The sequence below is a fragment of the Kogia breviceps genome, chromosome 8, assembly GCF_026419965.1.
Source record: "Kogia breviceps isolate mKogBre1 chromosome 8, mKogBre1 haplotype 1, whole genome shotgun sequence".
NCBI classification, from domain to species: Eukaryota; Metazoa; Chordata; class Mammalia; order Artiodactyla; family Physeteridae; genus Kogia; species Kogia breviceps.
In genome coordinates this window covers 73,831,249-73,856,287 of record NC_081317.1, presented here as the reverse complement: position 1 = coordinate 73,856,287, position 25,039 = coordinate 73,831,249, and the positions used below count along the sequence as shown (strand labels likewise).

The 25,039-nt window shown below is 37.3% G+C and overlaps 1 protein-coding gene and 1 non-coding gene across 4 annotated transcripts in view; both read right to left on the bottom strand.

Moving 5' to 3' along the window:
• SMC5 (structural maintenance of chromosomes 5) overlaps positions 1–22,651 on the bottom strand; it is a 99,648-nt gene extending 76,997 nt beyond the window's left edge. For 2 of the 3 annotated variants that reach the window (XR_010841598.1, XM_059072711.2), the window contains exons 1-3: positions 22,328–22,649; positions 17,464–17,605; positions 9,167–9,219 (exon numbers count right to left, since the gene is read on the bottom strand). Coding sequence is in view for 2 of the 3 variants with exons in the window: in XM_059072711.2 (XP_058928694.1) it covers positions 9,167–9,219; positions 17,464–17,605; positions 22,328–22,524 (392 nt within the window). In the remaining variant the exon portion in view is untranslated. Of the gene's footprint in view, positions 1–9,166; positions 9,220–17,463; positions 17,606–22,327 lie in introns of all 3 variants that reach the window. The other variant, XM_059072712.2, reaches the window with a different exon arrangement.
• LOC131762097 (U1 spliceosomal RNA) lies at positions 7,444–7,607 on the bottom strand. The gene has a single exon (XR_009337175.1). It is a non-coding gene; the product is annotated as a U1 spliceosomal RNA (small nuclear RNA).
• Positions 22,652–25,039: the final 2,388 nt, after the last annotated feature.

The following is a 25,039-nucleotide window of genomic DNA, read 5'->3' as shown; positions in this document are numbered from 1 at the left end:
TCTGAAAAAGAACCAAAGAGAAATGGATATAGAATGCAACATAGACATAAAAAGATGAAAAATAAAGATGTTAAGAGACATGGATGACTGAGAAAGCCTAACATCTGTCTTTTAAGAGTTCTGGAAGGAAGGGAGGACAAGAATGGGTCAGTGGCAGTATTTGGAGAAATAACAGATAAGAATCTTCCAAGCTACAGATTTAAGAATAAATCACAGTATTAATAAAAAATAAATCCACACATAAATATATGATGTGAAACTATAAAACACCAAAAACAATTACTAACGAAGAAACTAAGATTAGATTCACAACAGAAGACAATGGAATACTTTGCATGTGCTGAGAAAAGATCGATCAGTGTAGAATTTTATATAAAGCAAGTACATCTTTCAAGATTTAGAGCAAAATATTTACAGACAAAAACCGAGTGTTAGAAGAGCTTCATTAAAGGAAACTTTAAAGAATATCCTCTGGCAGAAAGTGATCCCAGAGGGAAGAAAACAAATGCAAGAAAGAAAGAAAAACAAGGCAAACAAAATATGTGGCGTAATTCTAAACAAACATTACAGTTTAAATTAATAATAGTTATTATGTCTTAAACAGTTTAAGAAACAAGACAGAATTAAAGTAGCATATAAATTCAGAGAAAAAGTTATAAAAAGTACTCTAAGATATTTATTCACTAGGAAGATGAAAATTTAATTAAGTCTAGACTCTATTAAAGTATTTGTTAAAAATTCTAATAACCATTAAAACCAGAGAAGAATACATAATTTCCAAAACAATAAAAAAAGAAAAATTAACCAAACAAAAAAATCCAAATGAAGGCAAGAGAGGAAACAAATACTGAAAAGTGGGCCAAATTAAAGGCACAGAACAAGGCAGTAAAAATAAGTCCAAACGTACAAGTAATTACAGTAAATGAACTGTAAGTATTATTTAAAAGACTATATGAAAAACACCACCCAGCTATCCTTGTTTAAATAAGATAAAAAAGATATTAAAAACTTGAAATGAATGAAAGATAACCAGGAAAATATTTAAAGAGAAAGCTGCTAACTACATTCACTAATAGCAAATTAAACAGATTCTAAAGCAAAAAGTCTCGAAAGATGAAGAAATGAGAACATAACAGTAAAGAATTCAATGTCCTGAAAATATATAAGGTAAAAATCGACAGAACAAGGGTAATTGACGAATCTACATAAAGGGATAGTGTAATACACTTTTTTCAGTAATTAAGGAATTGATCTGACAACTGCAATCAGCTAAAATACAGAAGATTTAGCAATATAACTAATAAGCTTGAACTAATGGACAAATACTGAACATTGCACACACAACAGCAGAATTCTCATTCTTTCCACCAAACAAGTAACAATTACTAAAGCTCAGTACAAGTAAGTCTCAACAAATTTCAAAGGATTGGGAACATAAAGACCATCTCTCTCTGCCTGCCTCCCTCCCCCCCCCTTTCTTTTACCCCACTACTATGAAAGTGGAAATCAATACTAAAATGTAACAGGAAAATCACTACATTAGAATCTGAAACAACTTTTAATTTATGAACTCAAAAAGAAAATGAAGAAAACATTCACAACTGAAAAGTACGAAAATACAATATACCAAAATTTGGGAGATGGAACTAAAGCAATACTGAGAGGGAAATTTTTAACCTATAACTATTTACATCAGGGAAAAAACAAAAGACTGAAAATTAGTACAATAAATATCCATTTCAAGAAATTAGAACAAAAGAAACCAAAAGTTTAAAGAAGAATTAGTAAAGGTAAGAGTAAAAATTAATGAAACAGAAAGCAATGATGTTAAGACAGAAATAACAATGCAAAAAGTTAATTCATTAAAAAAGACCAATAAAACTAACAAATCAATTTTTTCCAAATCATGAAAGAAACATGAATGAAAAAGGGGAATACAACTACAGAAGACACTTAGATAATATATATTATATATGAGACAACATAATACAAATACAATAAAGTTACATAAGAAGCTATTAGTTAGCCCAATAAAATTAAAAGCTAAGATGAAAAATTCTTTTAGAAAAGTATAAACTACCATGATGATTCAAGAAATAGAAAAACTAAATAATTCATTATCATTAAATTAAATCAATAGTTAAAAAATTAAAAAACAAAAAAACTTGAGGCCCAGATGATTTTTATCAGTAAGTTTAACCAAACATTCAAACAACAAATATTTCACAAACAAAATACAGATGTAAAAATCCTAAATAAAACATTAGAAAAGCAAATCTAGCAATGCAAAAATTATGACTATACTGCATTTCTTCTAAGAATGCAAAACTGGGTGAATATCAGGAAATTAACCGAATTTAAGAATTAAAATAATATGATCAATTCAATAGATGCTGATAAAATTCATTAGCTAGTCATAATTAAAAGAACACCAAATCAGGAACAAAAAGTAAATGCTATCAAGGAACCAAATAAATGGAATCTTCCAAAGTCCTACAACAAATACCTCATTTCACTCCAGCCACACTACCATTTTTCTGTTCCTCAGAAACAACAAATTTAATTCTGCCCTAGATCCTGAGCACAAACGATTCCATCTGCCTGGAATACTCTATTCCCAGTTCTTATGATTCTCATTTAGTTCTCAAGTCATGAATATTCTCAACAGGCCTTTCCTGAACATTCAACAGAAATAAATAAAAGCAACACCTCCCCTAAACCTTGCCAAGGCCTACAATGAGCTAAATCTAATTTAAGTTCTTTGTCTTCATTTTACTCGACCTATCAGCAACACTGGACACATATCACTCCCTCCTCCTCAAGCCATTCGAGCCATTCAAAGTACTGCTTTCCAGGTACTATATTCTTCTGACTCACTAGCATTCTTCCCAGTTTCCCTTCCCTATATTCAGCCTCTAAATGCTGCAGTACAACAGGGTCTAGCTCTTAGACTTCTTTGTTTTGTATCTTCTCCCTTGGAGATTTCAATCACCCTGCTGCTAACTCCCCAAACGTATTATCTTTAGCCCAGACTTCTTGCCAAATGATAGGTTAAAAAATCCAATTGCCCATTCAACATTTCTAGCTGAAAGGCTATATAGGCATCTCAAACTTTACTCTGTATTTTACTGACCCTGAAAAGCATCTGTTTTTGTTATTGTTCTTTTCCATCTTAATATTTCTGAAACTGGGTTGCACATTTTAAACTGTGTCATAGTTCAGTTGGAAGCTGCATTTTACAAATGGTGCCATCTTAATTTGATGAAATATAATTTACTCCAAAACGACCTTCTCATTTTACCCTAAAACATCCTGACGCAGGTTTCATTACCTCAGCTAAAAGAAACTCCACTCTTAAGCATGCCAGATTATCTATATATGTACATGTCCTCTTTGATGCCTCTCTTTCACACCCTATATTCAATTTGTAAGCAAATCCCAAACTTTTTTTTTTTGGTGGCACGTGGGCCTCTCACTGTTGTGGCCTCTCCTGTTGTGGAGCACAGGCTCCGGATGCACAGGCTCAGTGGCCATGGTTCACGGGCCCAGCCGCTCTGTGGCATGTGGGATCTTCTCGGACCAGGGCACGAACCCATGTCCCCTGCATTTGCAGGTGGATTCTCAACCACTGTGCCACCAGGGAAGCCCCCAAACTATTTTAATTTCTCTTAGGGTTATTATATTCATCACCACATTGGTATCCTTGTTTTTGCCTCTGTTTTCTATTTTTCACACAGCAACCTAAATTGTCTGGTTAAAATTTAAGTTAGATTATGTCACCTCTCTGCTCAAGTCCTGGTGGCTTCCCATCTTATTCAAAATAAATGCAAATTCCTTACATTGGTCTACAAGGCCTTATGAGCTGGCTCCCTCCCTGATATTTTCAGAGCTTACTTTTCCTGTTCAATGCAATCCAGTGACTCTAGGTACCACTTCAGAGTCTTAGCATTAACAGATTCCTCTGCCTGAAATGCTGTTTCTCCAAATATCTCCATGCTCATCCCCTTATTCTCTTCAAGTCTTTGTTCAAATAATACTTTCCCAGGGAGAACTTTCCTGATCACCTTATTCAATACTGTAATTTCCACTCTGGCATTCCCTATATTCTCTTCCTGCCTCTATTTTTCTACACAGTGCTTATCACCATCTAACATATTTTATTACCTATTTATTTATGTCTCTTCTTCGCCTCTAACCAGAAATTCTATGATGGCAGAACACTGTATCCCCCAATGAACTAATAAATATTTGAAAAATGATTGCATAAATGCATGTCAGAGACTATTCTATCCACCGTTGCCTTCAATGGATATGTGGTCAGTTAATGCATCCGTTCAACAGCAATGACAATTCCAACAACTAATATTGAGCCATTTTGTGTCTGGTACTCTCAAAGCCACATGGACCCTAATGGAACAAGAGAGTACAACATAACCATGTTGAGTATGGGGAAAGGGAAATCTCCCCTTGTGCCAGACTTGGTAACAGAACTCTGGTTAATAGTCACCGGTTACCTTATTAGAGCAAGTAGCTACTGCACACCAAGTAGTTAACCTCTTTCAATAACTAAGAAGACAACTGGGCTTTGGTGATCCAGAGTAGAAAGTCAGAAGTGCTTAAGACCTGTAGCCATCCATAATGGACTTTTGAAACTTAAATATTAATACTTTCTCTGTATTTTATAAATATACCTGGCTTAGTATATTTTTTCAGTTTCAATATCTAAGAAACCATTGTGATCAATCAATGGTACCAAGGCTAACTCAGGAGTATCTCTGGCAACAGGCATACATCGGAGACATTGCGGGTTTGGTTCCAGACCACCACAATAAAGAGAATACTGCAATAAAGTGCGTCACATGAATTTTTCGGTTTCCCAGTACTTATAAAAGTTGTTTATACTATACTGTAGTCTACTAAGTGTGCAAAAGCATTACATCTACCTACCTACCTTAATTAAAAATACTTTATTCCTAAAAAATGCTAACCATCATTTGACAATGAGGAGTTGCCACAAACCTTCAATTTGTAAAAAGAACAAAACAAAACAAAAACAAAACAATGTATCTGCAAAGCACAATGAAATGAGGTATGCTTGTATTTTTTAAAATTGAGATATAATTCACATACCATACAATCCACCATTTTAAAGTCTACAATTTGATGGTGTTTTAAAAAATGGTGGTAAAATGTATAAAATTTACTAGTTTAACCATTTTCAGGTATACAGTTGAAAGATTGTGTGTAGCAACACGGTTTTTAAATGCATTCACAAGGTTGTGCAACCATCACCACCATCTAATTCCAGAATATTTTCATCTCCCAAAAGAGTAGCCCATACCTGTTAAACCAATCACTCCCCATTCTTTCTTCCCCTCATACCCCAGCTACCACTAATCCATTTTCTGTCTCTATGGATTTGCTTATTCTGGACATTTCATATAAATGGAATCACGTAACATGTATTCTTTAGTGTCTGGCTTCTTTCACCAAGCATTATCTTCGCAAGGTTTACCCATGTTATAGGATCTATCAGTACTTCAATCCTTTTTACGGCTCAAAAAAATGTCATTGTATGGATATATCACATTTTGTTTTACTCATTTCTCAGGTGATATACATCTGAGTTATTTATAATTTTCATTATTAAAATTAGGAAAAAGCTGCTTTTGTGTCAATGAGCAATCTCTAGAATAGTGACTGGACCACAGAATATTTGTATTTAATATTTGATAGGTGCTGCCGAATAGGATATAGTGCCTGTACTCCCACAAACAGTGCACAACAGGATTCACTTTCCTATACCTTCATATGACTGAATTTTATTTTAAAAATTTTCTAAGCTGAGAAGAAAAGAATCACCTTGATTTCCTTGATAACTAGTGAGGTGTAGCCTCTTTATATATTTACTGGCCATTTACTTTGCATTAAATTTCTTTGTTTATTTTCTATTAAGTTGTTTATAATTTTTACTGACTTGATTAAACATTGGTATTTTGGTAACTTTGAGACATGTACATGCTATCTGTACTGAAAATGTTTCCTCCCATCTGTCACTCATTTTTAACTATGGCACCATTATATTTAGCTAGATTTCTATGGAGCCTAAATTTCTTATTTTCCTTTGTTTATTTTTTTCGAGGCAAGGCTTTATTGGGTCTAATGCTGCAGCATAATGGGGTGAAAACAAGTCAGGTGGCCCATGCTCACTCCACAAGAGGAGTTGCTTGAGTCCTTAAAATGGGTAACAACAGGAGCAGGTACGTGGGTTGGGCAGGAGGTACAGCTTAGGTAACCTGGCCACCGCCTTGATGGTGCTTTGTGCAGGGATTATGCACAGTGCCCTGCTTTTGCCCAGTGAGAGGCCCGTGTACCGCAAAAAAAAAAAAAACAACCAAGAAACTAAAAATAGAATTACCATATGTTCCAACAATTACCATACATCCCACTCCTGGGCATATATCCAGAGAAAACCATACACGCACATTTGAGAAGATACATGCACCCCAATGTTCACTGCAGCACTATTTACAATAGCCAAGACATGGAAGCAATCTAAATGTCCACTGACAGAGAAATGGATAAAGAAGATGTGGTACACATATGCAATGGAACATACTCAGCCATAAAAAAGAATAAAATAATGCCATTTGCAGCAACATGGATGGACCTAGAGATAATCATACTAAGTGAAGTAAGTCAGAGAAAGACAAATATCATATATCACTTTTATGTGGAATCTAAAAAAATGATACAAATGAACTTATTTGCAAAACAGAAACAGACTCACAGATTTCGAAAGCAGACTTGGGATTTTGGGGTGGGGGTGGGGGACTTGGAAAGAGATAAATTAGGAGTTTGGGATTAACATATACACACTACTACATATAAAATAGATAATCAACAGGGACCTACTCTGTAGCACAGGGAACTCTACTCAATATTCTGTAATAACCTATACGGGAAAAGAATCTGAAAAAGAATGGATATATGTATATGTATAACTGAATGACTTAGCTATACACCTGAAACTAACACAACATTGTAAACCATCTATACTCCAATATAAAATAAAAATTAAATTTAAAAAAAAGGTTTATTTTACACTTTAACATCTGTTACATAAATGTCTTATTCATCATTCTACTTTTCAAGACCTCAGGTTTATTCTTCCCGATGAACTTTATAATCAACTTATAAATTTACCTGTTGAGACTCTTATTGGAATTATACCAAATTTATACATTAGCTTGGAAAGGACTGACATGTTAATGATGACTACAAATTTATATTTTTAGAACATAATATGCTTCTCCATTTATTCAGGTCTTGGTTTTGTATCCTTCAGTAAAATACCACCATTATATTTTGATAAGTTGAGTATAACCTCTTTTTTTTTTAATTTTTTTTTTTTTTAGTTCTGTTCTTCGCACACTTTTTGTCAGGGGAGAAACGTGCATGCAGTCCCCCACTACCACAAATTACGCAGTCGAGTTTCTCCTATTTGGAGAAATTGCAGAGGTCAGCACACTCGCAGTGCAATGAGTGAGCCTCACCCTGGGAAAACCACCTTCATGATCATGGTATCTCCCCTGCCAGGTAAGTATGAGTATAACCTCTTTAACTGTTTTCTTCCATGTGTGCCTATTTCTCATCTCTACATAAATTCTAAAATTTTCAACAGTGTTTGAATAAAGATCACTTCATTTCCTATAAAATAAAGCTATTAGATAATCTTTAAGAGCTATTTCAGCTAAGAAAATTCAATAACTTTCTATAAACACTCCAAAAAACAACACTCTAAAAATCACCTAAAAGATGTGCATATTCATATATAAAAGACAAAGTATCTGCACCAAGCATGGTCAACTGGTTTCATCTTGAAGAGTAACTCTCATCCATCAGAAATGGCTGCCGGGCTTCCCTGGTGGCGCAGTGGTTGAGAATCCGCCTGCCGATGCAGGAGACACGGGTTCGTGCCCTGGTCCGGGAAGATCCCACATGCCGCGGAGCAACTAAGCTCGTGAGCCGTGGCCGCTGCGCCTGCGCATCCGGAGCCTGTGCTCCGCAATGGGAGAGGCCACAACAGTGAGAGGCCCGAATACCGCAAAAAAAAAAAAAAAAAAAAAAAGAAATGGCTGCCAAGAGTGGTAAATTCAGAACATCTAGGTTTAAGGGAAAAGAACACCATAATGAATTATCAATTTCTACCATGAGGGAGTGAATGGAAAATGGTGACATAAATGCCAAGTATCTGCCATACATGAAGTTCACCAAACTACTAACAGTGGTAGTTTCTGGAAGTGGAATTATGGCAAGAAGGCTTTCATCTTTTTATACTCCTACATTGTTTGCATTTTTTTAAACAAGCAAATATTTTGCTTTCAAAATCAGAAGGAAAGCTTAAGTTTGTAAAAGATATTGCAACTTCTTAATGAATATTTAATAGTGGTATATTTCTATTTCATTATCTCCCATAAATTTCTAATTTCCTTAAGAATTTTTCCAGAAGAAAGTTCTTACAATTCAGGCTTTAAAAGATGCATTAGGGCTTCCCTGGTGGCGCAGTGGTTGAGAGTGCGCTTGCCGATGCAGGGGACACAGGTTCGTGCCCAGGTCTGGGAGGATCCCACATGCTGTGGAGCAGCTAGGCCCGTGAGCCATGGCCACTGAGCCTGTGCGTCCGCAGCCTGTGCTCCGCTACGGGAGAGGCCACAACAGTGAGAGGCCCGTGTACCGCATTAAAAAAAAAAAAAAAAAAAAAAAAAAGATGCATTAAGGGACTTCCCTGGTGACGCAGTGGCTAAGACTCCATGGTCTCAATGCAGGGGGCCAGGATTCAACCCCTGGTCAGGGAACTAGATCCCACACACACACCACAACTAAGAGCCCAAATGCCACAACTAAGGAACCTGCCTGCCGCAACTAAGACCCAAATAAATAATAAATAAATATATTTTTTAAAAAAGATGCATTAAAAAAACCAAAAACAAAACAAAAAACAAAAAGAAACTTACTTCTCTGGATAAAGTATCCCTTAAATATTATTTCCAATATCTATGCCATAATACTGTATTATTACTCTTGATTAAAGTCCTCAGGAAAGCATGAACATAAACTAAGAAATTATGTAGGAAAATGTGGTTTTAGCGCTTTTAACACTTACAATTCAATTTCAACCATGCCTTTGGAACATCCTCTCTTCACAAAAAAGCCAACCTAAGATATAAGAAAGACAAAGTGAGCTGTGTGATGACATTCCCAGGTTAACAATGAGCGATTTAGCAAAGTCATTATTATTTGTCAGATTCTCTCAATAACTACTCTGTACACTCATTTCCATCACTTTCTAATTGTACCCTTCCCAGATTTAGACTCCTCCATTGGTTCCACTCACAGATAGTAATCATCTAAGTTACCATTTATTGAACCTTCTATGTGTCTAATAGCCTCTTACAAAGTTCATGACAGAGCCAGTAAGTAGTGCAGAGCAAGGACCTGAGCCCAGGTAGCCCAGCTCCAGACCCTGGGTACTTCTATGGAGTTGCACAGATTAAATATTATTAACAATCACTCTAAAAGTACTCATCCTGTTATTAATTAGGATACACCTACCACCAAGCACTTAAAAAAAAGAGCAATACACATAGTAAATACAATTTAAGTAAGTACAATTTACATAGTATAATAGACATATCTAAGCTACTTTCTATATATTTGAGCATAAGTATGAAAAAAGACCCTGGGCCTTAAAAAAATCAGATTGGATCTTAAATTAGGCTGTAAGTAAGTAATATTAAAAAAAGGCAGAAAATGCACCTTGCAAATAATTCTTTTTAATAGTGGTAATGACAGTGATGATGACAATTATAACCACAACAGTAAACATTAACCTGTGCTAAGCACTTTAAATACAATTTTCTCATTTAATACTCATGAGCAAAGTTATGAGCTATATGTTATATCCATTTTATAGATTATGAAACTGAAACCCAGAAATATGCAAAAGCCTGTTCCTGTAACAAGAAAGTACAGCTTAATGATCAAGAGTACAGGCTTTACTGTGTCTAGTTCAAATCTCAAGTCTGCCATATACAAGCTGTTTTACCTTAACCAGGTTACTTAACCTCTGTTTCAGTTTCTTCATAGATAGGGAAAACAATGGCATTTTTGTAGGAGTGGGTCGTCTACTCATTAGCTTGCAACAATTAAAATACTTTGTACCAAATGGAAGAAAAGATCAGGAGGAAGTTTTTATTATAAAGTATCCCTACAGGTGGTACAGAACATGCTTGTACTAAATTTTTATGTTAGCATTTAAATAGAAATACAACATTAAAAAGGTTTTTTTGCTAAGAACTTGGACATCCCCTCAACACATCTATGGATACACAAAGGTCTGCAATCTGTCATCTAAGAAACACTGCATTGCACTCCACAGCTTCCTCTAAAAAGCCTACCACTCAAGGGTGAGGAGAGATGTGTCTTCTTTATGACACAAATAAATGGGAATATTGGCGAACACTGTTACAGCCCAATCCATTCTGACCATACAGCCCTTGGAGTACAATCCAGCAGACCATTACACAGAGATAAGGATTTAATAAATGATTTCTGAAAATTACATATCAGGAATTTCCTGGTGGTCCAGTGGTTAGGACTCCGTGCTTTCACTGCCAACAGCCGGGGTTCGATCCCTGGTCAGAGAACTAAAATCCCACAAGCCGAGCAGTGGGCGGTGCGGCCACAAAACAGACAAAACTACGTATCGATATTTATAAAAATCTGAGTCGGTCCTTGGAAATTATCTACTCCAACCCCTGTTCTTTGAAATAAAGAAAAACTGAGTTCCAGACAAGTGACTAAGGTTACAAAGCCAATCATTAATAAAGCAGTATCTTTTCTACCTCATAAATGCCTCCCACAGAGCATTAAAAATATATTTTGAATAGGTTATTTATAATCATAAGGGGTATATAACTCAATCTTGTAACCTACATTAAATTTTAAGCCTGGCTAAGAAATCTGTAATATCATTTTGATAATATCGCAATATTTACAACAGTTTTAGAAAAATGAATCAAGTTGTAAAATTATTTTACAGTGAGGTAACAACTCAACTTTTAGACTTTTAAAAAAATTTTATTTTATTTATTTTTGGCTGCTTTGAGTCTTTGTTGCTGTGCGTGGGCTTTCTCTAGTTGTGGTGAGCAGGGGCTACTCTTCGTTGTGGTGTGTGGGCTTCTCATTGCAGTGGCTTCTCTCGTTGTGGAGCACGGGCTCTAAACGCACGGGCTTCAGTAGTTGTGGCACACAGGCTCAGTAGTTGTGGCGCCTGGGCTTAACTGCTCCGCAGCACGTGGGATCTTCCCAGACCAGGGATCAAACCCATGTCCCTTGCACTGGCAGGCGGATTCTTAACTACCGCGTCACCAGGGAAGCCCCAAGACTTTCTTTTTAAAACATGTTTTTATGTGAAATACATACCAAACAGTAAATACGAACTTCATGCACTGTTTAAGAATTAACAAAACAACCATGTATCTACCTATTTAAGGAACTGATCACTACCAGTGTGTCTGACATTCCTTAACTCATGCCAATTACGTCCTTCTCTCTTGACAAATGTAATCTCTAAATTGATTTGCTGATAATTCTTTTGCTTTTATTTTTACTATATAAATCTCCAAATATTAAATATATATTATATATATATTTGACCATTCCAGAAACAAATTCACATTACATGTATTTTTCTGTGATGGCATTTTTCCTTAAAACTATGTTTTTGAGATTTAACCAATGAGCCCAAGTTTGCTTTTACTGTTCATATAATATTCAATTTTATTTGACTACACTAGAATTTATTGCAAACAATACTTCTATAAATATTTCCATAATTTCACCTAGTATAAATGGACACAAGCTTACTAAGGTACCTAGAAGTAGAATTTTTGAGGGACTGGATATAGACATTTACAGATTTACTAGGTTATGCCATATTTTCCAAGGCGGTTGTACAAATTCATATTCCCACCAAGAATGCATCAGAGTTCCCACTGCTTTATATCCTTATAAGCCACATGGCACCACAAGAATTTTTGTGGGTCTAATGGATATACCATGCCAGGGTTAATTCGTGTTTCTCTGATAATTAATGAAGCTGAGCATATTTTTCATGTATTTACTGGCTGTTTGGGGTGCCTCTTCTGTGAGACATCTGAGCATATCTTTTGCTCATTTATCTTCCGAGTTGCCATTATTTTGATGATGTAGTCTGGATACCAATCTTGTTATATGTGCTATATATATACTTTCTCTCATTTGTGACTAGTCTTTTCTCTACAAGGTGTCTTTTGATGAACAAAAGTTCCTTAATTTTACTGTAGTTGAATTTATCAACCTTTCCTTTGCAGTGTATATTTTTATTTAATAAATTCTTCTTTAACCTGAAGTCACAAAGATATTTTCTTCTACTACCAATCTTTTCTAGAAACTTTCTGGTCAATCACATTTAGATCTTTTATCTACCTGGAACTGATTTTTGTTAAAGTGTGAGGAAAGGACTCAGTTTCATTTTTTCCTATACCGATAAGCAATTGTCTCAGTACTATTTATTCATCTCTTCCCCACTCATCCACAATGTCAGTTCTGTCATAAATCAAGCTTTTACTAATCATGGCTTTGTATCTGGGCTCTTTATTCTGTCACATCACACTAGTCTATCCTACACCAATACCATAATGTCTTAATTTACTGTAATTTTGTATTGTCTTGATATCTGATAGGCAAGTTTTTCCATTTTGTCCTATTTCTTTAGAAGTATCTTAGCTATTTCTGGCCCTTTGTTCTTCCACCTAAAGTTTAGAGTCAGCTTGTGACTTGTATAGACAGTTATAGGGATTTTGACTGGAATGACACCGAATATGTAGAAGAATGACATTTTTATATTAGATCTTCTTGCCATTAATACAGTGCATCTCTCTAAACTTCAATGTTTTTAAATGAAAATTATAATTTCTGCATATAGGTCTTACATGTCTTTTATTAATTTACTGCTATGAAACGTACTTTTGTGGCTATAATGTCCATTTTTAATTGCATTTTCTGGTCTTTGTTAGTATATAGAAATGCAACTGATTTTTGTTATACAACTTTTTTTGGCAGGGTCTCAGTTTTTATTTCTAATCTGAAAATTATTTTTAAGTTTATTATTAATTCTAATCAATAGATATAACTCACAGAAACAAAAGGTTTTGGAGTCCTCAGTAAGTTAAAGAATGTAAAAAGGTCCTTGCCTTAGTCTGGGCTTCTATAACAAAAATACCACAGACTGGGTGGCTTTAACATTTATTTTTCACAAATCTGAAGGTTAGGAAGTCCAAGATCAAGGTGCCTACAGATTCAGTGTCTGTGTTATACAATCTTATATCTAGTAATCCTGATAAATTTGCATATTGATCCATCAGGAGGCTTATCTGGAGTTCCTTTTTGGTTTTTATGCAGACACTCACATAATCTGTAAATGACAGTTTTCTTTCTTTCCAACACATATCTTTTCTGTTCTACCAAGAACTGCCAGTACAATGTTCAATAGTAATGGTAGTAGGCAATCTTGACTTGCTCCTGAACTTGCTGTACATTTTCATAGATATCTTTTGTGAAATTAATAAAGGTCTCTTCTATTCCTAGTTTGCTAAGAGCTTTTAATCATACATTACTGTGGAATTTAACTGAATGCTTTTTCTCTATCTATTAAGATGACCATGGAGTTCTTCTCCTTTAAAATGTGGTTATTAGGAAAAAATTAACATAATACATCTCTCCCTCCTTGAATAAATTCAATTTGGTCATGATGTGTTATGTATTATTAAATTCAAAATGCTAAAGCTTCTTTTTTGTGTTTGATTTTTGCTTCTAGATTCATGAGTAAGATGGGCTTGTAATTTTTGCATTCTATCCTTGATTGATTTGGGTACCTAGGGTCACATGCTCTGTGTAAAATAGAAACTTACTGCTATTAGGACTAATCCACAATTGTCTTTGTCTTTGTCTGAGAAAAAATTTACCAGCTAATTTATTTTTTCTACTTAGTCAGTTTTGATAATTTAAGTAGTTGTAGAAACATTTATAGTTACAACTTTTTAAAAATTTAAACTTGAGTGGCATAATGATTCTCATAATATTCTTATATAATCTTTCAAACCTCTGCTGCATTCTTTTAATGCTCTCATGGTAGTCATCAGGGCAGTTCGTGAATATTCTGATTCTCCTTTCAAGCAAACAATTGCACTTGCTCTTTCTCTCTGATCCAAGTTATGGCTTCATGACATGCTTTGTCCAATGAAATATGAGCACGACGTATATATTTGCTATTGAAAAATATTCACATATAAGTGGACCTGCGCAGTTCAAACCTGCATTCTTCAAGGGTAAACTGTATATACTGAAATGAAGATTCTATAAGGCTAAAGTACCTAAGTGACCACAAAGGGCCTACACTGGATAAGCAGCAGGAATTAATCTTTTGTACATTTAAACCACTTAAATTTGGGGGTTTTCTGGATCACAATTTAACGTATCTTAACTATTACTTTTTGCCATTCCTTCTATTTTTTTCTTCCTTTCTCTCCCTGCCCCCAGAAGTTACTAATTTAAATAGTATTTTTGAAAAGCAATTTTTAGTTTTGTGGTTCCTACTGAATCATTGTTTACTATTTTATTAATTTCTGCTCTTACTTTTCAGTTTCTATTAAAATTTCTTCTTTGACCTGTGGATAATATAGAAGTACATGTTTCATTCTGAACAAATGGGAAAATTTTAGTTATCTTCTTGATTATTTCTATCTTAATAGCACTGTGGTCAGAGAACACAGTCTATGTGGTAGCAATTCTTTGATATTTTTTGATATTGCTTTAGGGCTCAGTTTATGGTTAATTTTAAGAAATATTCCATTTTTGCTTAAAAAGAATGTGTGCTCTACCAATTGTTGAGTGCAGTGTTTACAACATGTCCATTAGTTCAATCTAACTGTTGTTCATACCTTCTATACTCTTATTAATTTTTTATCTGATTGGATCTATTGATTACCACTAGCTCTTCACTATAAGTCTGGAGCTGTTAACTTGTCTTTAAGAACTCTGTGATTGTGCTTATATATTTTGGACCTAGATAATGTGAATTTAAGTTGGGAGCTGAATTATCTTCTTGCTGAACTGAAACTTTCATCAATATTTAATGACCATCTTTATCTCTAAAAGTTCTTTTTTCCTTTAAATTCTATTTTGCCTGGTATAAATTCAGCTAACCTACTTTCCTTTGTATAATATTTGCCTGGTATGTATTTTTTCATCCTTTTACTTTCAACTTCTCTGTAGTTTTTTATTTTAGATATGCTTATTGTAAACAACCAGAATGGAACTTTGTTTTATTTATCTACTCCGACTTTCTCATTTAACAAGAATGTAGAGGGCCTTCCCTGGTGGCGCAGTGGTGGAGAGTCCACCTGCTGATGCAGAAGACGCGGGTTCGTGCCCCGGTCTGGGAGGATCCCACATGCCACGGAGCGGCTGGGCCCGTGAGCCATGGCCGCTGAGCCTGCGCGTCCGGAGCCTGTGCTCCGCAACGGGAGAGGACACAACAGCGAGAGGCCCGCATACCGCAAAAAAAAAAAAAAAAAAAAAAAAAAGAATGTAGAGCATTTATTATTTTTGTGAACGTATTTCCACTATTTTTTTATGTTTTTTAATAGTATCCTTTTCTATATTTCTTTCTTTTCTCTTCCTCCTCCTTTCTTGAGACTCCTTCTGGGTTGTTTGGGCAGCGGTTATTTTTTCTCTACTTCTCTCTTCCTATTTTAACCTTTCTTGTTTGGAGGTTACATATTTCAATTTTTTTACTGGCTTACCCTAGAAATTTTAACATGCATATTTAGCTTAATAAACTCTGAAGCTAACCAATTATCTTAACTTCCTCCCAACAATACAAATACAAAGAATACTTCAACTCTGATCACTTCCTTCCTGTTGTCCGGGGAGGACAACATTTAGTACTATCTTCTTTGATTTAGAAACTTGACAAATGAGACATTAGTATTATTTTACACAGTTTACTTCCCTACATGTTTACCATTTTTTTGCTCACCATTTCTTCTTACCTCTCAGACTTCCTTCTGGGATCATTTTCCTTCTTCCTAAATTATATACTTTCAAAGTTCCTTTATGAGCATCTCAAACTGTTCTTCTCTTTCCCCCTCTGTTCCCATTCTGACACCATATTACTACTATGTTTGGTAATCTGGAATTTACTACCATGTGTCTATTTGTGTATTTCTTTCATTTACCCTGTCTGGGATATATTAGGTATCTTGAATCTGAGGATTCAAGTTTTTCAACATTTCTGGAAAATTCTTAGTCATTCTTGCTTGAATATTGCCTCTTCCTTAGTCCATTAACTATCAGGTCACAATCTTTATTTCATACTTTTTTCTCACTTTATCTCTATATTGCATTTTTAGAAAAACTGTCAAGTATTTTGGTTCACAAATTCTCAAATATGTCTGCTTTGTTGTTTTACCTGTCCATCAAGTTTCTTTTTTTTTTTTTGTACCTTCTTTCAGTTCCTTAAATAAATAAAGTATTCCTAGCTTACATTCTGTTTCTACAAGCTTTGTAGGTCTGATTGTATAGTCTGTTGTTTTTGTTAGCTCTCATTTTTGGTGATTCATTTCCTCCTTTGCTTTGTATTTTTTTAGGTATGGATTCATGAATTTCTTAGAGCTTTATGTTGAGGACTGGATTGAGGGCATTTTCCTTCAGAGGATTTGCACTTGCTTCTGCCTGAAGAGAGATGTTACTAACTGGGACCACTTTAAACTAAAATTACAATGTATGTGTTAAGACTTGTTTGGAAGATTTTCTTTTTTTATCTACTGTATTCAGAGCTAACAATGAGATAAGTAACCTCACTGTCCCACTTTGTGATATTTTTTCTTCTGCTAGATGCAATGCTTGGCTTCTAGTTTTATCTTCTAACCCTTCTGCACTTTCAGGACCTCCAATCCTATGCAACCAATTCAAAGCCAGGCTTTAGGGTACAAGGTAAAGCACATACCCCTGGGTAAACAACCCCAGAGCTTGCAGAAATCTTTAGATCCAAACTACTTTGTTTGTGCCCTTTGTAAACTTACTTCGCCTTTCCACAAGCCCAGAAATAATTTTAAAAGATATATTTTACATTATTTCTAAGGTTGCAGGTGTTACATACTGCAGAATTCTCTAGGTATATAGTGCACACTACTTCTGGAAATGGAAATCTCCCCACAGTGTCCCTGCCAACTTCATTATTTATATTCAAGCACAACACATTTGCTATACTCAAGGAACGGAGATATAGAAATTATTTTGTTACTAAAAGCAATTCATGACTTTCAATTCTGTTAAAAAGTACATACGTTAACTCACCTTATCTGCCCGTCCCATGAAAGCAGGTTTGCCTGCTAATCCAAGGCAAATGGCACACACGATGCTGGACTTCCCTGTTCCATTAGCTCCAATAATCATATTCAAGTGGGGCCCAGGAGATACTTCACAGGTATCATATGTTCTAAATTATAAAGAGGTGATATTACTAAGCAGAGATAAGAAGTGAAGAAATATTTTCTTACCAAAGCACTTTTTCTTCCTTTACCCTTATCATTACCTACAGGCTTCCTCAAATTCTTTTAAAAACCACCTAACCTTATAAATTTAATGTAAGGTTAATTTATAGATTGTTAATAAACTAGAGAGAAAAAAATCTGTCAGGGGAAGAAATGAAAAAGTGATAATGTATATCTAAAATAAGAACATTCATGGGAAAATAAGACTTCATGTGCTTTTTTTCAAATATTAAGTCTGCTGAATAGAGCAAAGTTTGATATTATTTACTCTTTAATAATTATAATACATGAGAGAGTACATCAAAGCTACTATACAAATAAGATAATTGTTAACCAAATTATATGTAAGTGAAACCATGGCTCATCCTAAATCTGTGGATTTTACATTTATATTTCTCTTGAATTAAAAGGCTTACTAGCAACTTCTCATAGTCAACCAAATTATTTCTATTCTAATTAGAAAACTGAAGATATATCAAGCCAATAGTTTTTCTTATTACTTAAAAAAAAAACATCCAATTCCTTTAATATGCTGCCAGACATTCACCAAAGGATCTATTTTTAGTACAAATTCACGTAAATTTTATCCCTACGGGAGGAAACAAGAGTGCATCATCACCAAACACTTTTGTAACATTCCCTCATACTAGAAAGCAGCATGCTGTCCAGCACTCTACATGCAACAGTAGCATCTAATCCATATTAGTACTCAGGGTCAGCTATGGCAAAATGTGAAGTGAACTCTGACTCAGATATCCTTCTACCTTGTCTTTGAATATTCTGAATTGGAACCCACAAATAATGTCCTGTTCCCACAGGGTTTCAGTTAGCTGCCAACCAATTCCCCAAGAGTTTAAAAAAACCTTAGCCTGCTACTAACCTGCTAAGTATTTAAATAATTTAACCAAGCACACTTTAACTTTAATACTCAAACAAATTAACAATTCTGAAATGCCATGTGGTAATAAAATAAATACAGGTGGTAAAGAGAGGTATTTTCTGGCAGGTTTCCAACCCCACATCTCTGTACAGCACCTATCTATCTTTTCAGAAGCTTTATTCTAGTAACAGCTGAGTCTTAAAGCAACCCTTTACAATGGCTAAAATAAAACTAGCTTGGGAATTTCAGACATCTGGAAAAGTATCTGACTTGGAACTTCTAAATCCCAACACATGAAGCCCCATTTTATTAATACTGGAATTTCCTGATGTGAAATCTCCGTGTGACTGTCCTATTAAAATAGTGATGCAACTGGTATTTAAGCAAACAATAAACACAACAGGAAAAAGCATGAGAACTTCTGGCCTATACTATACACACAAATATTATAAACAGGAAAAACTGCCAAAAACAAAATAAAGCCTCTGCATTTTAAAAAACCTTTCTGACTCTACAATATGTTTACTGGGAATTCCCTTTTTGTGAGTTCCCTTTGCTCTGAGCTTGTCCTGAAAGAGCTAATGTCAGAGGCCCAGCCTCTTCTCAGTCTACATACTTTGCCTAGTACCTCATGTATTCTCCATGGCCTCAGGTAGCATCTATATGCTGAAAGTCAGTCCAGATGACCTATAAAGATGGAATTCCCACCTCAAGAACTCTATCTGGATAGAGTCACCTCAAACTTAACACATTCAAAATTAAACCCACCATCTTTTCCATCTAAAACCACTCTTATCGTCTTAGTGAGGATATCATCATTCATCCCACTGCCCAAGTCATAAACCTAGGCATAACTTTTGCATCATCTTTGATTCTTACCATCTCCTTCACCTCTATCCACACTACCCACCCGCTCATCATCCAATCAATCAGCAAATCATGTTGGTAGACAAGCAAATCTGAAATAACTTGTATTAAAGAAAACGAAGGACTTCCCTGGTGGTGCAGTGGTTAAGAATCCAACTGCCAATGCAGGGGACATGGGTTTGAGCCCTGGTGCGGGAAGATCTCACATGCCGTAGAGCAACGAAGCCCGTGCGCCACAACTACCGAGGCTGTGCTCTAGAGCCCGCAAGCCACAAGTACTGAGCCCATGTGCCACAACTACTGAAGCCCACACGCCTAGAGCCTGTGCTCCGTAACAAAGACAAGCCACCACAATGAGAAGCACGTGCACTGCAACGAAGAGTTGCCCCCGCTCACCGCAACTAAAGAAAGCCCGTGCGCACCAACGAAGACCAAACACAGCCATACGTTGATACGTACATACACACATAAAGTATTAAAAAAAAAGAAAAATAGGACACTTCATAATTTATCGTTTTCTACTTTCTATCTCCTTCCCCTATTCTCTAATAAGACCTCTAAATTCTAACTATAATGAATTTCTTTCCGTTTCTTGACTACCTTATGCTTCCTTCTTTCTCCAAGCCTTTGCACATACTATTCCTTCTGCCTAGAAATCTCTCCCCCCACTCTCAATCCCATTCGACTTGGTTAACTACCAGGAATACTTCCTTTGGCAACCCTCTTCGAGGCCATTTCGGTTCTCTAAGCCTACTCTTCCTACTTCATTCCTAAAACTCAAAGTCCTCTCATTGTAAAAATAAACAAAACCTCCCCTAGCTCTGCACTTTCCAGCTACCTTTTCTTTCTCCTCTTCACATCCAAGCTTTACTTGCTCACACTCATTCATTCTTCTATGACTGCAAAGTTTTCTGCTTCCACTACTTCAAATTGTCAAAGATTTCCTAACTGCTAAATGCAGCAGGTTCTTTTCTGTCCTGTTATCTGACTTCAATGTATTAGATGACATTTCTGAAGCGCTCTTTTCCCTTGGCTTCCTTGATAATACTCTCCCACGGTTCTCCTCTTACTTCCCTGAACAGTTCCTTCTTATTCTGTGAGTTCTTCTGCTAGCCCTTAAATGTTGGCATTCCTCCAGGACACTGTACTCAGCCTTCTATTCTTATTTATATTCCCTTTTGGTCAATCTCAACCATTTCTGCAATTTCAACAATCACCTATATGCATGATTATCAAGTCTCTCACCTCTCACATTTTCCTGTAAGCTCCAAACCCTTAAAACTACTGACTATAAAAGAGCTTTAAGATGCCCCACAGGAAACTTCAATTCACAGGATCCAAAAGGCATCTATTATTATCCTCCCCAAATTGCTCCTTCTTCTGCACAGCACTATATATGATCAACTAGCCAAGGCAGAGACTTGAGAAAAATGCTCCATTCCTTCCTTACCCTCATGCCTCACAATTAATCTGCAGCCAAATCCTGTCAAATCTCTTCTTTCTGATCCTACTTCCCACTGCTAGGTTCAAACCCTAATCATCTCTGCCTTCATATTGTAAAAGCCTTCTTGCCTCCAATCTTGCACCCTTTCTAAATCATCCTTCACACTGCTTCCAAAGTAATGTAAATCACATGTCATGCCCTGCTTAAAATGCATCCTGGCTGCCTACAGGATAAAGTTGGAATTCCTCAGAAAAGGAAACACAGACACTCAACATCTGTCTACATCTTCAGTATCTACTCTGTCCACATACTAGCTCACATTCTATGTTCTAGCCATACTAAAATACTGGAAATTTCCCAAATATAGCAAACTGTTTCAGGCAGTTCCTTGCTCTTCCCTTCTTTTAAGACTTCCATAACCCTCAGTACAAAGCCCTTCTCACAACTGTAGACGAAATTAATCATTTCATCCTTTGTGCCAGCACAGGCATCATGACGCATATACATTATTATGGTAGGTACTTCATTTACCTATATTTATCTTTCCTGATTTGGATTCAAAGAGCAATTCAGCTAATTATTACCTGTGTAAACGTCGGCAAATTAACCTCTCTAAGCTTATCAATGGAGGTGATATAAAGAGTTGTTATGAGGGATGAATGAGGGCACTGTGTAAATAAAGCACCTACTTCTATACCTGGCACATGATAGATGCTTGGAAAAAAAATGTCCCTATTGTTACTGCAATTCTGTTTTCCCTACACCACTCTGTGCAAGCTTAAACAAAAAACAAACAAACAAAAAAACAGACTTTGATCAAACGAACTGCAAGGTGCTAAACGGATACACGGTATTTGTGTTAGAACATATTTACTCAGTTCTAAAGTGAGTATTATGGTTAGTTGTCTGAAGGGTAAGAAAGGAACCAGGGAAGAAAGCCGGATTTAAAGGAGTCAAGGGTCTGTTGGGAGGCGCAACAACTGAGAGTAAGGCTCAATGTACATTTCAACCTCCATCCAGGACAACCTTCACCATCTTTGTCCACCTGGGAACTGCCTACTCTTCACGTATCTGCCGCAGTATCACTGCCGCTCTGATTTAACGGTTGCAGCCTCTAAATTCCCAGAACGCATAGTTTTGTGAATTACAGATTATGTCCTACCTTTCTAGGCCGTGACTCCCAGCGGGCGGAGATCTAATTCCTACTACTTCCACGACCCGCCATATGACGCCTTCAAACGGCATTAATAATTTAAAAACCGTAACACACTACACACACACCTACCGCATCAACACACACGTCGATCTCCATGGCCCACAAGTAAATATCCTCACGGCAATCCCGGCAAGAATTTCCTGTCAGACGCACAAGTCAGGCACACAACCACCCACCTGGCCCCGCAAGCACTCAGCCCGCGCCCCCAGTGTGCGGGCCCGCTCGCCTCCCCCGCCGCGTCACGGCCTCCGGCCACTCACAGAAAGTTCTCCATCGCGATGCGGACGATAGAGCCTTCCACGAAAGGCCCGGACGACCGCAGCGGCAGTGGCGGCGGCGCCGCCGGTATGGCCGAACTCTTTTTCTTGTTCGGGACTTCCGACGAGGGATCTCTCGGGAAAGCTCTCTTGGGGGCCAGGGGACTTGGGGTGGACGTTTTCCTGCTCGGTGTCGCCATCCTGGCTGCCTCTCTTCCTGGCTGCGGCTTCCGTTCCCACAGACCTACAGCTCCGACGCTCCGGCGCCCCACTCCCGCGCGAAGTGAGCGGCGCGCGACACCCCCGCGAGCCCGCCCCGCGCCTGCGCAGTCCAGCCCCGTAGCGTCAGCGAGCATACTCCGCCCCTCCCACCGCCCTGTGCAGGGCCTAACCTGAGCCGACGAGAACGCGGGGATGGGTCTTGGGAACTCGTGGGAGGCGGATGCGGGATTTTCTGCTCTGTATTTTCAGAGGTTTTGTTTGTTTTTAACTCAGAAAAAGATGTCAGTTGCATTTAGTATTTTGAAAGGCTTTTCAGCGCTCCGAGGAAACAGAATCCGGGAGGGGACGGAGGGCGGCGTTTGCGGTGGTACCTGGGTGGGCCGGGGTCCCGAGTGCGCCGGGACTTGCCAGTTTAGAGTCCGGCGAGTCTTCTTACTTTGCTTTCAGTCAGGTCTCCGTGTCCAAAAAAAAAAAAAAAAAAACACAAAAGAAAAAAAAAGACTCTTTCAAATGGCTCTACGCCTGCTTCTCCCCTAAAACATCGCGCTAGGGTCTCCTGCGCTCTCCAACAGATGGAAAGACTACACCGCAAAGGTTCTCCTCATTGACTCTCCACCCCCTCCTCCCCGCTCCCTAATTCTCTATTAAGACTTACTCCGCTGAGGTTTCTAGAAATCCCCGCTGGCATCATTGAGAGGGTGCTTCCACTTAAACCTACTCACATGCATCTAGTTAACTCCCTTACTAAAGATGAGGTTCCCTGAGGCCTACGTAGGTCTTCACTCACTCAACTAATAATGTCTAATCTACGAGAGGCTGGGCTGCGGCAGTAAGGGATCCAGTCAATGCCTCATGTCTCAGAGCTTACGTTCTGGTGTGTGAGACAGGAAGAGAACAAGGTAACCTACATATGATCAGGATAATTTCAGGCAGTGTTAGGTCCCAGGAAGAAAAAACAGAATGAATGTGATGGAGAGGCAGGAAAAGGCCTGTCAGAGGAAGTGATATTTAAGCTAAACCCTGAAGGAGCAGGAGCCAGGTGCGGAAATGAGAAAGGAGCATTCCAGGCAAGGACAGAGACTCGGAGGTGGGAACCAGTGGAATGAGGAACAAAGGGAAGGCAGCATGGTTGCAGTGAAGTGAGCAAGGTTGCTTAGGGGAGCCTTGCCCATCATGCATTTTATTTTAAAAGCAATGGGAAAAATGTGGCGAGCATTGCCCTCTGAGGAAGGCGCCATTAAGACCTTCATAAGCCTCAGGGCCCGATTGTACTCTCCTTGGTATGCATCCTGGACTTTATGGTATGAACGTAAAAAAGGAGATGGCCTTTGGCCAAATCGCTCCAGGGACCTGCTCAGTTACTGGGAGTCCCTGGTTGTTGCCTAAAGCTAGGAAAAGCAACCCTGGAGGGGAAATTGGTGCTTTTGAGGGAGAAGCCGAGAAGCCAATCAACCAGCTGATGCCGATAAGGCGTGACTAAGCCGAGAAGCCAATCAACCAGCTGATGCCGATAAGGCATGACTAAGCAAATTCCCTGCTTTAGGGGGATATAGATGGCTATGCTTTGTTATTAAACTTGCCTTACAACCATCAGTTGCTTGTGCCCTTCTGATCCCATACCTTGGTGCGTTCAGTTCCCTACCCCCTCTCGTCGATTGTTGCTACACTTTGAGGGCCCGCCGCGGCTGGCGGCAGTTTTGTTATGAATTTAGGTTACTAAAATTTGAGTTGATTATAATTTTCCACTGATCCTTAATTACCTTTATACCCTATGAAAAATCAATTTTGATAAACTGATTTTATCAAGTCATAATTAATAATTATGAATTAAATAATAATTCATATGTGGCACAGAAAGAAACTGTCCAAATATTTTGATCCCCTTTCTATAGTTTAAAATTGTTGATAGAAAGCAGCTAACTATCCAGGGACTGTGTTTCCCAGAAATCCGTCAAAGTGTGTCATGTGATTAGTTCTTGATAGTAGATTTTGGATGGCAATAATGTATACCATCTCTATACCTCTCCCCTGCTTTCTACCTAGGTGACTAGTAGTTGAATATCCTAAAGGATGTTGGAGTGACAAGATGGAAGGAATCTAGTACCTTCTATCAGCACATCAAAGATTGATTGCTGAATACTGTTATGGAGCTCTTTTGTAAGTGAAAAATCACCTTATTTTGCTTAGCTATACAGCAAGTAATTACCGAACATCATAGAATCTTAAAATCTAGAGAGTTAATGTTAAAATAAATGTAGAAGTCATTTAATCTACCCACACACAAAAAAAATAAAATAAATAAAATAAATAAATAAAAGCAATGGGAAGCCATTGGATGGTTTTAAGCAGGAGAGGGACGTGATCTGATTAAAGTTTTTAAGTGAGCACTCTGCTGATTCGACGGGGTCAAGCATGGGAGTGGGGAGGCCATTGAGACAGCTATTGCAGTAGAACCCTGATTCCTGACACCTGGACAAAAGCTCCTTTCCCAGG